The sequence below is a fragment of the Cylas formicarius genome, unplaced genomic scaffold, assembly GCF_029955315.1.
Source record: "Cylas formicarius isolate icCylForm1 unplaced genomic scaffold, icCylForm1.1 PGA_scaffold_10__41_contigs__length_53128322, whole genome shotgun sequence".
Lineage (NCBI taxonomy): Eukaryota > Metazoa > Arthropoda > Insecta > Coleoptera > Brentidae > Cylas > Cylas formicarius.
Window position 1 is genome coordinate 35661750 of NW_026844214.1, and position 14363 is coordinate 35676112.

The 14363-nt window shown below is 33.6% G+C and overlaps 2 protein-coding genes across 7 annotated transcripts in view; one reads left to right on the top strand and one right to left on the bottom strand.

Annotated features, from left to right (window-relative positions):
* The window catches only part of LOC132705608 (nephrin-like), a 635291-nt gene that overhangs the window by 260501 nt on the left and 360427 nt on the right, over nucleotides 1-14363 (bottom strand). For both annotated transcript variants that reach the window (XM_060676301.1, XM_060676311.1), the window contains exons 2-3: nucleotides 13418-13550; nucleotides 526-734 (exon numbers count right to left, since the gene is read on the bottom strand). In XM_060676301.1, the coding sequence (XP_060532284.1) occupies nucleotides 526-734; nucleotides 13418-13550 (342 nt within the window). The remainder of the gene's footprint in view (nucleotides 1-525; nucleotides 735-13417; nucleotides 13551-14363) is intronic.
* LOC132705619 (uncharacterized) overlaps nucleotides 1-14363 on the top strand; it is a 146105-nt gene that overhangs the window by 22308 nt on the left and 109434 nt on the right. The window lies entirely within an intron of this gene.

The window sequence follows — 14363 nt, forward strand, 5'->3', positions numbered from 1 at the left end:
AACTTAGTTGACTAGTATATGTTAATAAGTCATCTAAGTAAATTAGTGCTTGTTACTACACCACTTTTTCCAATTGAATCACTTTAATAGTTTTTACTAAAATTATTAGTATTTATTGCTAAAGTAGCTTTGGAAGAATTATTTTCTTAAATATTACATTTCTGAGTGATGTTTAACGTAAACTCCTACTTAGGATTTTTTACTAAAGCGACTTCTATGGTGCCTCTTATTATAATAATAATTTTCCTAGCGCAGCCGCTATCAGCTTATAGTTTTTGCCTCTTCTGATAAGGTAAATTCTCATAGAGTGAAAACTAAAATTAATAAAATTTGTCCCTGAATACAGTGCTATATGCATGACTCAAAATTAAAAAAACTTTTCACAAGCGTTTGAAAAACGCGCAACTTACACTAACGTTCCCCTTTCAAATAGGCCACGCTGTAAATGTGTGCCACGGTCAATTCAACTTGTTTCGAAATAAACGCAAACCGTATATAGACAAAGTCGCAGGAAACGTAACTCACCGATAACGGTGAGGTTCACCATACTGTTTCTCGTTTGCGCTATTTTAAAATCTACCCTGCACCGGTACACGGCCTGGTCGGTTTCCCTGATGTGATCGATCCCGAGCTCCGCGGGTTGTTTGTCCTGGATAAAATACGCACGGTTCGAGAACACTTTCTCGTCCGACCAGCGTTCGGCCACATCGAAATGACGCTCACGACCGTCAACCCTGAAAATATTAAAAAAAAAATGTTACTGCAGAATCAAATCCTTTCTTTCGCATTAATTGGAGAAGAACACCAAATCGTCAGCAGTCGAACGGTTATTTTTAGCATTTTTAGCAGATTTCCATAATAGATAGTGATTGTGATTTACACCGACACGAACTGTACCAGTTATATGCTAAGGACTTTACAAAAGCGATTTGAAGACTATGGCGCAGTTACAAATACAAAGAAAACATTAGAGGATATCCTACTGAAGACAACGAATTTAGTGAACTATAAAAGTGCAAAACTGCAATCAGTATAAATATTTACGAGTACCGCTCTCCAAATCCCGGAAAAGCAATGAAGATATCTCACGCAAAATAGGGCAATAAAAGATAGTTTACAAGATAACTTAACTCTTAACTTAAATAAGTATAGATCAATAACATAGGACTTAACAAAAAGGAACAAAGAACGATTGTTGGTTATAGGTCGCTAGATCGTCATTTCAAGGATGGAACGCGTGTAAGCCAGCAAAAGACAAATAACTACCGAAACTAAAATGCTCACTTGGTCTAGACATGTGCTAAGAATAGAATGGAGTAAGTGAGCAAAGATAATCATGGGTACTACAGAAAAAAAAAGAACAAGACCACCAAGAAGCTGGAAAAATGATATACAGGAAGTTATGTTAGTCAGAAATGACGGAATATATTTGAAGTGAAATTAGTTTTAACAGCCTAGTAATATAAGTTTATTTTGTAATTTTATATGTCCACCGCCTGATCAAAAATGAAATTGTTAACTACTTATGTCACCTGCTACCTAAGACTCATAAATTTATGATAGAACATGTCCAATAAGTGTAGCAACAACTAGCCTACTATTTACAAAACTTCTGGATTCCTCCTGCGTCGGTTCTTGTTGAATCGAACTTGCTGACGTTTCGCCAATCTTCCTGTTGGCTTCTTCAGAGGTGAACTGAAACATGAAGAACCCAACAGGATAATTGGCGAAACGTTAGCAAGTTCAGCTGAACAACAACCTACTCAGGAGGAATCCAGAAGTTTCGTAAATAGTATTTCAGTAGCCTGTGGAAGTTTCTTTGAAAAATTAATAACTAGCCTATTCATAAGATAACTGGGTTTTTTCTTACTGAAAATCTCTAGAAAAATCTCTAGAAGCTAATTAATTAGAACTAGAGGTTACCGGCAATAATTGGGAAATTAAAATTAAAGATAAAATATGAAATTTAACATTTTTTCCCCTGCGATTAATACAGGGCGCTAATTAAGTAAGCAACTTTATGGAAAGATGAATGGTTAGTTTTGGTTAATTACTTTTGTTTTGTATATTTTATTTAGTTTATTAACTGGCAAAACAAGGGGCATGTACTAGGTGTTTAAAAAATGTTCATTTAGTTTTTAAGCTAAAAAGAACATTGAAAAATAACGTTAGTTTGCGTCCGAAAATGCCCCTTTCTGTAACATGTCATCAAAAAATGTTTAATTTTCTAACAAACCACTTAAAAAAAAGATCTTTAGGGTTCCTTTACAGGATGCATTTTTATTTATTAACCACCTTGAACTCAGGGATCCATAATAAACACAAACAATTATCAACTAATGTTAAGTTTGCCAAGACGTAATGTCCTTTTTGACACCGAACGTTATCGTACACATTAGTGTGTTTCAACGGAAATAAGTATTCCACTGCGTCACGCAATAAGGAAAAATAAATGGCCTATTAGCGCCCATCGATAAAGCCGACGGCTGTTATCAATTAAAGTGTAGCGTAATACGTTTCAGCCTTAGCATTAAGTCGCTTAACAAATTTTTCTTGATTACACCGGTCCTTGCGTGGACATGCCACTCGTAAAGGGTTCGTTAATGTCCCATAGCCCATAAAGTTTGTTAATCGACGAACATGTAAAGGCCAACTTCTATATTAATATAGGCAACATATTCGACCGTGAGCGGTCATGAATGGCGATGAATATTCAAATAAACTAGCAAAGAATATCGCATGAATAAATTTCTAAGTCCAAAATCGTATATAAATATAAATTTCACACCCTTTCCAACACGGAAAGAGACTAAAATGAAGGTGGATACTTACTTGGCCATAACATTTTATATTGACGTAAACATTATATAATTCTAAAGTGAAACATATTAATTAGCCTTTTGCTGAAAAATTGGGGGTAAAAACATTGTTTAATCAGTTGCTTCGGAGTTTTTGGAAACGATTTTGCTCAACGAACAAATACTAATTAAAACGCACCCTGGGTTAATTTAAAATTGCATCTAACGCATGTCGACCTCAAAACAAGAAAAGTCACTATAAACTCCTTTCACAATGTTGCCGTTTTCGCTAGTTTCTTTGATGGTACTCTTCTTACCGTGAGTAGCTACTATGAAATTAATATCGTATTAATGTCGAGGGGTGTGTCTCAGCATTCCGTAAAACTGTGGAGCATAGTAATTGGTTTCCATGTACTTCATTGAGATCGTAATGGTGTTAGTAGTTTATTTCTGCCACCAGAATCTTTTTTTATATTTTTGCTAAAAACCATAAATACATTTCACTGAGTGACGTGGCCATCAGAACTGACAAACGTCAAATATCATTATGGTTTAACATCTACTGAAAAAATCCCATAGCTCACATCCCGTGACTAAAGCACCAGAAATGCCCTAAGTGGCTTGCCATAGTATTCAGTGAATTTGATGTGTCAATTCAAGATTTTCAAGAGTAGGTAGTAGAAAATGTTATATTATGCAATAAATTTTATAAACGACAGTTTAGTAACGAGCGGAGTGACAGCAGTGCATATTTGCGTGTTTTAGATAAGGGAATAGAAAGTTAGAACCGTTAGAAGGTTGAGGCATATGTTGTATGCGCAGCGTATTAGTGTGGAAGTTATAATTTATTAAAAACAAATAGGTATTTCATATTATTTAAAAAAAAAAAGTCAAATAGCATGAATGACGCGAGAAAGACTTTGACCGAACCACAACTAAGTAAACCTTGTGTTCGAAGTTGTTTTATTGTATATTAATTGATATATCCTAATACATATTAAAAAAATATTCACAGAGCTGCATGAAATGAAATTTTTAGTTTCGTATTAATTTGAGGTGAACAGATTCGATATCACCGCATCTAATATAGATGAGATACAAGTAACAGTCTCTGGTGTAAATTATATGTTTGTTATGAATGTGTATTTTGAAAGCGCCTAGTTTCCTGGTCGATTCAACGCTAATTGCATTGTTAGTCTGTAGATAGTTTATAAGCTGCGCAGCATGTGGAGTTAATGTTTTAATGCAGTTTAATGCGGCCGAAGCAAATCTAGGCTACCTTGCGGTATAAATTATCCCCTTCTGGCCGAGAGGGTTTTATATAAAATTCCCTGAGCTCGTCAAATTAACTGCGGCGAAGGTTCAAGTCTAACGCCGTTGTTGAGTCCGTTTGCTGCTTTAGTTGGGATTTATAAGTGGATGTATTAAATTCGATTATCAACATCAACGCGGTAAGTTCTGCAGCAATACTGGCAGTAGTAGTAATCCATTAGAATCGATAGAACGTATACCATTTTGAAAAACTTTACCAATGCTATAACTATCTAATTTGATTCATATTTCCGGAGAACTAAAAGATACCAGATTTAAACAAAGCAAGTGCAATTAAAATCTTAGGAAATGCATTCTTCTAAATTTACCCATTAGCATAGGTAGAGGTGTGTAACTATTTCACACCACTTTTTTTTAGGTAACTAGCAATTTATCTCTTAATACATGTCACGGAAAATTTGACATCGGGGTAAAGCCGGGAACAGGGTATTACGACCGGTCAAGTCTAAGCTGCTGCTAGGCTGGCACCTAAGATTATAATTATTTTTATTTACCTGTCGTCTGATATCTTCGAGTATTCCAGAAATATAAATAAAAGTTGATAAATAGTCGATATGATATCCCGGAATATATTGTCACCATACAAAAGTTGTCTACCCCAATTTGATTCAACAAACTAAAATATGTAATAATAAATTATCTGCCAAAAAAAATCACAAGAGACCAAGCACAATCTCGAATGATTCAAAGCTATTCCCTGACCGTTCTATTTTAAAAATGCTCATTAATATTCAATTCCAAATACAGAGGTAATACTAGCAACTAATAACATCGATGTGAAATCGTTTTCAAAAGGTATGGTATAATTTAACAGATTAAGAACGACATGCGCTTAACTTTACGTTTCAAAAATATACGCTCAAATGATCAATAATTCGAATTAAGTTTATCACGATAAATTTTATACCCGGCATCAGTTTAAACCTGAATTATTACCGATATTGGGTATGGATATGAGAAATTAAACAGTGTTGCGATCGCGTGTTAAACATTGTAAATGTAACTTGAAATTCAAATTTACGGGAACGAAAATCAATTGGCCGCAGCCGCTATAGCAAAATTAATTTCAGGGGAATTACGGCACATTTAAGGAACATCTAGTCACGCCCCCGCTGCGCAATTTATGGGTCACTGTTGCCAAGAGGTGCGGGCAATGGTGGAATAAATGTGGTTTCATTTGGAAATTGAACTATGCTTTATCACAACTTTCACCTACATGCGTATAAGTTTTGTTATTTCGATAAAGCAGGCAGAGAATATTCATTTTTATTTCGTCGATTTAAATTCAATTAAAAAAATCTTCTTTGGCTCAGGACGCGCAACTTCCAAGAGTTTTTCCAATATTACCAAATTTAATTTAAAACTGATAAAAACGAACATAGAAATATTTTTATGGGATTTTTGTTGTATAAAATTGCCGATATTCGACGTAACTTCCCTTACACGGACCCTTTATCAAAATTTGTCGATGCCCTTCTACTCGACTGGGGTAAATATTTTTATCAATTATTTAAAATTGATGGCCGATTTACAAGAAAATACAGTATAATTACTTTAAGGCCATCAAATAAGCGAAAGCAGCACTAGTGATAAGCATGTATTTAAAATTTCTATAATTCTGCCAGAAGCATATATTATTGATAATTTTGACAATTTCGACAGCCATTGTGGTAGTATTTAGCTACCACTAACCAGAGCTTTTGAAACGCACAAGCTATTGCATACTGGTAGTTGTGAGAAAGCATCACGTAAAAATGCACTTTTGGACTTTATTTATTATAAATTTTCTACATCTATGGACAGTCAGTATCAAAATCAAACTCGGTTGTCCAGTAGCTGTGTTTACTCAGGTCCTCAGATAATTTTTTATCAGTAGTAATTTCGAAATAGTGTATTATGCAACAAGTGCGGTAAACGACATTTGAGTTAAAGGTTCGATACGCAGGGTGAGTTTTTTAAAAACAAATTTATTCGGTCACTGGGACCTTACAATTGTGCGATACAACGTAAGAGTCTGACAAATATTACGGGCGCTGGTATATTAAAAGTGATTATACAGCACAGAGATTAATAAATACAATATAGTTATTTATAGGCATATAACTTTTGACTCACGAGTTTGTTTGGCACGAGCGGAGTAAGTGTTTAATAAAAGAGTGACTTAAAAAGTTTACCCAACGTATTGCATAATATCCCGGAAATGTCCGAAGGGGTTCGAATCCGTGGGACATGAAACTCACGTGGCAAAGTGGCGCTTTCCGCAAGCTAGATCGCGTTCGGTGTTTGCAATTCTAACCAATGGATAAAAAATTACTACATTTGTCTACATCGATGGTACGGTCTCTAGTTAATACAATATGCAATTTATTTATACTAACAACAAAATACACACAAATTTCAAAAATATCAGACTCGAAAATATTTATAACCAATTTCGCATTTCAGCCGTCCTGTGGTCACGCGGTTTTAACAGCTGGCAAACCAACTAGATTTGCTAAATTGTCGGCAAGTAAATACTGGCAGTTTAAATCAGGCAAAGAGAAAATATTATTTTTATTCACCTTTCTGTCCAAAATCAATAGTTTATTGCAACTATATTATTAAAAATTAAAAATTATTTTGAATTGTTGTATGAATTTTACTTTTGTAATTCGTTTCGTATTTCGTATTATGTTAGTAAACCCCGCTTCAAGATTGCAGTTTACGGTGCCCCATTGTTCATCTATGCGACTGAGACGAGCAGAATCTAATCTGGAGTGTTGTAATTTCTAAGTACTTATTATAACAATTTCAGTAAATAAACGATATTTTTATTAGACTATGTTTAGGTATATAAATCTTTAAAAAGAGTACTACAAAGTAAATCAATGAAAAAATTTCTATATGCAAAATACTAACAAATTACAAATGTGTTTTTCTACCCACTTCTGCAAAATATCTAATCATATATCGATCTACAGTGCGGAAAGTGCCATTTTGCCACGTCACTTTCGTTTCCTTCCGGGATTTTACCGCACGGTTTTGGGAGCAATCGGATGTTTTCGGAGATATTACCGCACGGCTTGAATTTTGACGTTTGTCAATTCTGACGGTCATGGCAGTGGATGTATTCTTGTTGTTTTGCAAAAATGGAAGCAAAAACTAACGGTCGTAGAAAAAGTATAGTATGCAATATGTTTGGTAAAATTTTTAAGTCATTTGTTTATTAAGCACTCCCTCCGCTCCGCTCTTGTCAAACAAACTGATGACTTAGATGCCATTTACCACACTTGTTGCATAATATACTATTTTATCCAAAGTGAAAGAAAATTAAAAAGAAGTAATGTAGCGCAACTCTTCTTGTTCCAGTGCCGTGTCCTCCCGGAACAATGACCCTCAGTCGCATGATCTTCACTTTGTCCGCTGCAGATCTAGACAATGTGGTGGTACTTACTTCATACCACTGACGAAGATTTTTCAATCAACACATTCTTCGGCGACCAAGATCACGTTTTCCCTCTATTTTTGCTTGCATAATTGTATGGAGCAAGCAGGTTTCTTCTTTTAATGATATTAAGTACCGCTCTTTCTTTGTTAATATGTTGCAAAACCGCTTGACTCGTCACTCTGTCCACCCTTGATCTCAACATTCTCCATTAAGCCCATATGTTGAAAACCTCAATCCTCTTACACATTGTTTCAGTGAGGGTCTATGCTTCCATATCGTAGAAGTGTTTTGTCAAAAGCCACGGTTTTTTGGTTGTTTAAGGCATTTTCAGAAGAAAAGAAATCAACCACGAAGCTGAAAGCAGAAGCAAGGTTTCAGATTGACTGTTGAGAATCGCATGGTTCTACTAAACTTTTCGGAAGATAAAAGAGCTGCAGGAGGGAAAGTTGTCTTGACTTGTTGCATTGGATTGAAAATGACCGCAATTTTTTGTAACGTCTCATTACTTACCTTCTCTTAGGTGTTTGAGTACACTTCGACCGAGACCAAACTGTCGCACAGTAATTTCAATAAACCAATTTTTCTCTAGAAAAAAAAATTCCAGTGGCTTCTCATCCTCGTTTTTTGGCACAGTAAGAGTGGGAGTACTGATGAGAAGGATGGAAGAACTGTATCCAGGCATGTGTGGGTTCAGAAGCAACTTATTTTAGGGGTGGCAGTATACAATTGTAATTCCATTAGAATAAAATATTTTTTAAAAATCAGTCTCACTTCTTAATTTACAGATCTCGTATCGTGATCACTGATTTTAAAAATGCTATAAACGTATAAATACAAAACTAACACATACAATTTTGATAGTTTTGGCACGCAAATGGGTAGAACAAAATAACTGTCAGGCGAATTCTGTTAGTTTGTTATTTTTATCTCACAGAATTATTTTTCCATCCAGAATTTTCATTTTAGCCAAAATTTCTTTTGTAAAATGCTAATTAAAGATAAGCTTTTAAGCTATAAAATCTGTAGCAGGTTTTATAAATGCCAGACGTCTTTCCTTTGACTTCATTAGGCCTTTGTAAGTAAAACTGTAAAACTCATTGTCTTTGACAATTAGGACCCGTATCCCACATTAACTTTCTTTCAAACGCTGATGAGACGACAGATAATAAGTAAAATGCTCTTTGGTAAACTTTGCGGTTAATAGCAATATTTTTAGGGGTTAATATTATCCGACCTAATATATTAAAAATGAAAATACCTTTGAGAAAACTTTAAGAAGTTCATTTGAAACGATTTTTTTATAAATTTAATAATTGTTCTAACTGTAAATATAATAATTGAATTATTTTGATATTTTGGATACCACAAGCTCACATTTTTGTTTCTGACTATTTTTTAACCTTTGAATCTACAAAATAGAGTAAAGCAATTGATACCGTAAGCTTGGCCCATGAAATGAACTATAGCTATGAACTAGATTCATCAATATTAAATAGAATAATTTAAAAAGACTGCAGTAAACTTCAACAGGAATATAACAAATTCCAGAGATTCAAGTTGTGGTGTGACGTTGTGTCTACCGAACATACTAAACTCAGATAGACTGGCAAATGATATGAGACAAATATGATTTGAAGTAAAAAGTCTTAGTTCAAAAATTCCGTTCAAGTGAAACCGAAGGACACCAAGTGGATGTTTTGGATGTTTTTCCCAATGAAATATCCAAATATACAATTTAACAATGTCGATGGCACAGCAAATGAACAAACTGAACCCTACCATAAATACCGAAGTCATATTGCTTTGGAAATATCGTGTGATGAAGCAATATTTGAAGCGACATGGTTACATAATAAATATAATTATTAATAATAGATTTGCTGTACAATCGAACGTATTTCAATGAAACTACGGAAAAACGAATAAGGATGCAAGAAAACCTTTTATTGATTTTGAATTCTGCCTGACATTCACGCGAAATCAGTCCATTGGGGGATTTAAACAGAAGGCATTTGGAAATGCAAACCGCCTAAATACTAAATTAGAAAAAAATATGGTAGCCAAACCAAACCTTGTGTTATGAACTATACTGTTATACTACCAAATTATTGTTAAACGTTAGACCTTTAGAACTAAGTTACCAAAATTAGATTTCCATATTAGTTGAATGAGAATGCGTCATAAGAATATATTTATGTTAGGCAAGAGAATTGCAGCCGCCGTAATCCGCTGAGAGTCTGTCAGTATCTCAGCACTAAATTTCGATCAACTTTAATATTCAAACAAATTATGCACCGTAAACTGTACCATACGCGGAACATCGTTGTTTGCATTATAATTAATAAAACTGGCCAACTTTAACATATTATACACTTAAACAAGTTCGTACGCCCTTTGTTGTAAGAAATAGCTTACACCAAACCGTATCCTTTCAGTGTAATTAAGGACTTGCCGATGTTTTAATTGTAAATAATAAAGTTTAATGCAAACTGGTGTAAATATGCACGGGAGCTTGAGTAACTGGCTTAATTAAATTATAACTTTTCCATGCTTGAAATCTTACGACGGTGTTCGCTTTAATTGGGATAAATTGCGTCTTGTCGAGACACTCCACAGAATGACGATATACACCATATTCTCGAAACAGCGATGAGATCTGGAGTTATATAAGATTCGTTCGATAGTTTTCGTCCTGGTCTCACCTAGAATACTATCATTTCTGTTCATCTATTCGAAGGTAGAATATTTTTTTTAAACTAGTTTTATACATTATTACATTTTGGTGGACATGCATTTAGTTAAGTATTCATTTAAAAAATATTTCAATATTTTCTTTCCAAAAATTGTGAGCAAGATGTAAAAGATAAACATTTAGACAAACGTTATTTGAAACTTTGTGTAGTAACTGAACCTGTAATAAAATACAAAATATAACTTTTGAAACGCAAATCATCTTATATAACCAGAACATGGGCTTGAATTAAAGTGTACAATAATCCTGTGGTGATATATAAATATTCCGAAAATATTTTCTTAGTTATGAAACAAATAGTTTAATCAAATATATATATATATATATATATATATATATATATATATATATATATATATATATATATATATATATATATATATATATATATATATATATATATATATATATATACTTCGATATCAGAAGTGAAAATAAAAAGAAACAAGTTGAAAAGTTGGACTTTTTTATGTAAACAAACATTATGATGACACCAAATTTAAAATATTAATATTTATTTGATAATATAGAAATATTCAAAGTACTTTCAAACTATTTCACGTATCCTTGTCATAATACTTTACATCTTCTTAGATTATGTTAAACAACCGTTTTTCGGTAAAGTCTGTTCACAGATATGAAAAAGTGACTAACAGATATGAATTATGGAAAGACTCGGGCAAGCTGTAAGAATGAAATATAGCCGAACAGGTCCGCCCTTTGCTTAGAATTTAATTATTTGGGGTTTTGTTAGGAAAGATACTAAACAATATTTATTTATTTATGTATGTATTTATGTTTAAATTTAAAATAAAATTACAAATTATTTTTATTACCTACTTAAATTACTTAACATTATTCACATAATATATCAGTATCACTATCGCTATCATCGCCTGTTCTAATTATTATTTCTTCTATATTATCCATATTGCAAGGATATACGATTGTTCTGCTTTTTCTATATGTTTAACAGAATTCGCCCAACTTTGTGGAGGGATTATTGTTACGACGAATGGCAGATTTCAGTTGGTGCCAAAGATGTTCAATGGGATTAAATATACAGTGGTAAGGTGGAGGCCTTAAAACTGTATGCCCTAGATTTTTTGCTTAATTATCACAGACGTATTCCTTTTGTAGGTTCAAGCTTTGTAGAACCTCAATTAATTGCTTTTTTCATAATCTTGGTGAAAATAAATGTCGTTATTATACATGTAGTTTTGGATTGTTGCGTTACAATGACGCTATTAGAAGGAATGTTTAGAACTAGTTTGGTTTTAAACCAACTTTCAAATAAATCAGCTGTGGTGTCTTCCTGGTAATACAGAAAAGAATCTTTAATATTTTTCGCAGACAGAGAAAGTGCATTTGGAATCCAACCTTCTTTAGAGCCAGCATGCAAAATAGTTACTATTTTATCAGTTGAGTCGACCCAACTCATTTCCGGGGTATCATAAGTGTCGAACCAGGTTTCGTCCAAGTAAATAATTGGCCTTTGTTGTTCTCTGTAAATCCTATTTTTTTCTAGATATTCCAGTCGCCATTTCCGAATTCTAAAAGATTCCATTAAAACTTGCCTTTTGTTAATTTTTTTAAATCTAAAACCCATGTGTTGAATACACTTCCATAAGGTAGTTCTGCCACATTTAACACCGTTTTCATCCTTTTCAAGCCTCCTAATTAAGATATCTAATGTGGGCACGCTTTGTTCCTCGTTTAACTGGTAAATTAAAAAAAAATCGTATTATATCTTGATCGATTTCATCTACACTCGAGCATCGCTTCTTTTTTTCATCGCTGAAATCGGATTATTCACAATTTTCCATTCGGTTGATGCTGGAGAATAGTGTTTTCTACATTTGGGCGGAAGCATCTCCTGAGATACACTAGACTCGTACTTATTTTGCATAATTCGCACACGATTCAACACACGCTGTATTACACACGAAATAAGATTGATTACTAATAAACTTAAACTAAGTAGTATACCAAACCAAAGAATATTAAACACAGGTAGGTATAAAATTATTTTCTATACGGACCACAATTTTACCTGAATTTAAATTCCGAAACTTTAGGTAATAATCTTGTTGCATTGTATGTGAATGACCACCCTTGGCTAATCCCATTCAAAAGCAATTGGTCACTTTCTTATATCTATGAACAGACCATACTAACATATGAGCAAGCAGCTGGTTGATGCGGCCCAAATTCTAGGCCGTTGCCAAAATTGCTATTTTAGTACAATATTTTGGTTGGTGATTTGATTCTCCAATACTTTATACTAGGTACTTATGAATACAAAACAAATTTTTGATTTTAACACATTTTATCTAAACAATTTGGGTTGATATTGCGTTTTAAATCTAAGCTTAAAGGACTTTTTTTGCCAAACTCTTTTATCAAAATTTATTTTTTTGGAAGATACCTGTTAAAAATAAAGTTTATCGAATTAGATCTGACGTCAAAGAAAAGCTGGGAAGCGTCGCGGTGATATACCTACGTATTTAATTTAATAGTAGCCTAGAAATTGCGTGTGCGTCGCAGGAAATCCCGTGCTCCGCAGCTTAATTACTTGAAAATGATCATTCGAAATTAATTGTAGTTTGCAAAGCAAACCTAGCAATATAATATGTGAGAGTTTGCTTTAATTAACCAAATAAATTAAGTGTAGATAGATTGTTAAATGCATTTATCCAGGAGAGAAAATTTAAACGCTTTTCGTTGAAATATGCGTCATCGTCACCAGTTGAATGTAAATTCGTACTACACAGAGCGTGTCAAAATATATGTCAATATATTGCGGTTGTACAGCACAAAAAGCAAATCTAAGTTTCATCAAAATTGCCCAAGGGGTATTTATAGTATGGATGAGAAATTGATTAATTCTTAAAATTTTAATACCCTGTACCTTTAAAGATAAGCAAGTTTCACATGTTTATTCGAACTTTTAAATATGTTAAGCATTTATATCCTGCAATCTCGATATATAGTTTTGGAAAGTCTTATATAGTACTCTTTATCCTAGTGAGCGAATCTCTAAAGTTGAATATTTCGAAAACTCAAATTTGAATTTGAATCCATTAAAGTCTATAATCACATCCTTACGTGTAAATTGGGGTTCCTGGATCCTCACGATACCACAACACTAAGAGCACCTCATCACCAGGTTCTTGCGTAGAGATATCACACGGTAAATACACAGGTTCACCGGCTACTGCTTGAACGCTGACTATGGGCACTGAAACAAGAAGACTGTTGTTTAAAAAGAGAAAAATTGCGTCACTTTGGGGTTTTCCAAGATAAGTAAATATTGTTCACATTTCTTCCCCGGAAATTTAACTTTCACATCAAAACACAAAATCGCCCAGACTAAAACGTAAATAATGTTCCCTTCTAACGAAGCTCAGAGTATCATTACAAATAAATAAAGCTGTACTTTATCCGGCATTCTTGTGTACACAGAAGGGGAACATCGGGAAGTTGAGTTAAATAAGATCTTAGCGTTCACTGCTTACTTGACCCAAAGCAAACGGAATTAAAAACATTTTCACATCTACGCGATCTAATTAAAAGTCAAGGGGTCTCGGAAACTTTGAAGCCATTATAACAAAATTAGTTATTGAATGAGAAGTTAACCACCTCCAAAACTAGCCAATTTCATGTTCATTCTCCATAGACATTTCAGCGGTAAACTGATATTCATTCTCCATAGACATTTCAGCGGTAAACTGATATCCGGAAATTAAAAAAACCGTGCAAACAATAATTGACCCACATACAAAATTGTAAAATGTAAAGTTCATAAGGAGCAATACTGGGAACAGCAAGCCAATTTATTATAAAAAGCATAATATATTTGAAATTAAATCTGAAAAATATCGTTACAATTTTTTGTTGTCTTAAGTAGGTACTGCAAACGAACCAAAATTAATCAAAACTAAACCAAAAATGTTAATTGTACGACAATAACCGTGTGGCACTTAAAAAAATCCGTGTATCGGCGGAACATGCGTTAGCTTACTTTTGCTTCATTCTTATCGAAATATCCACA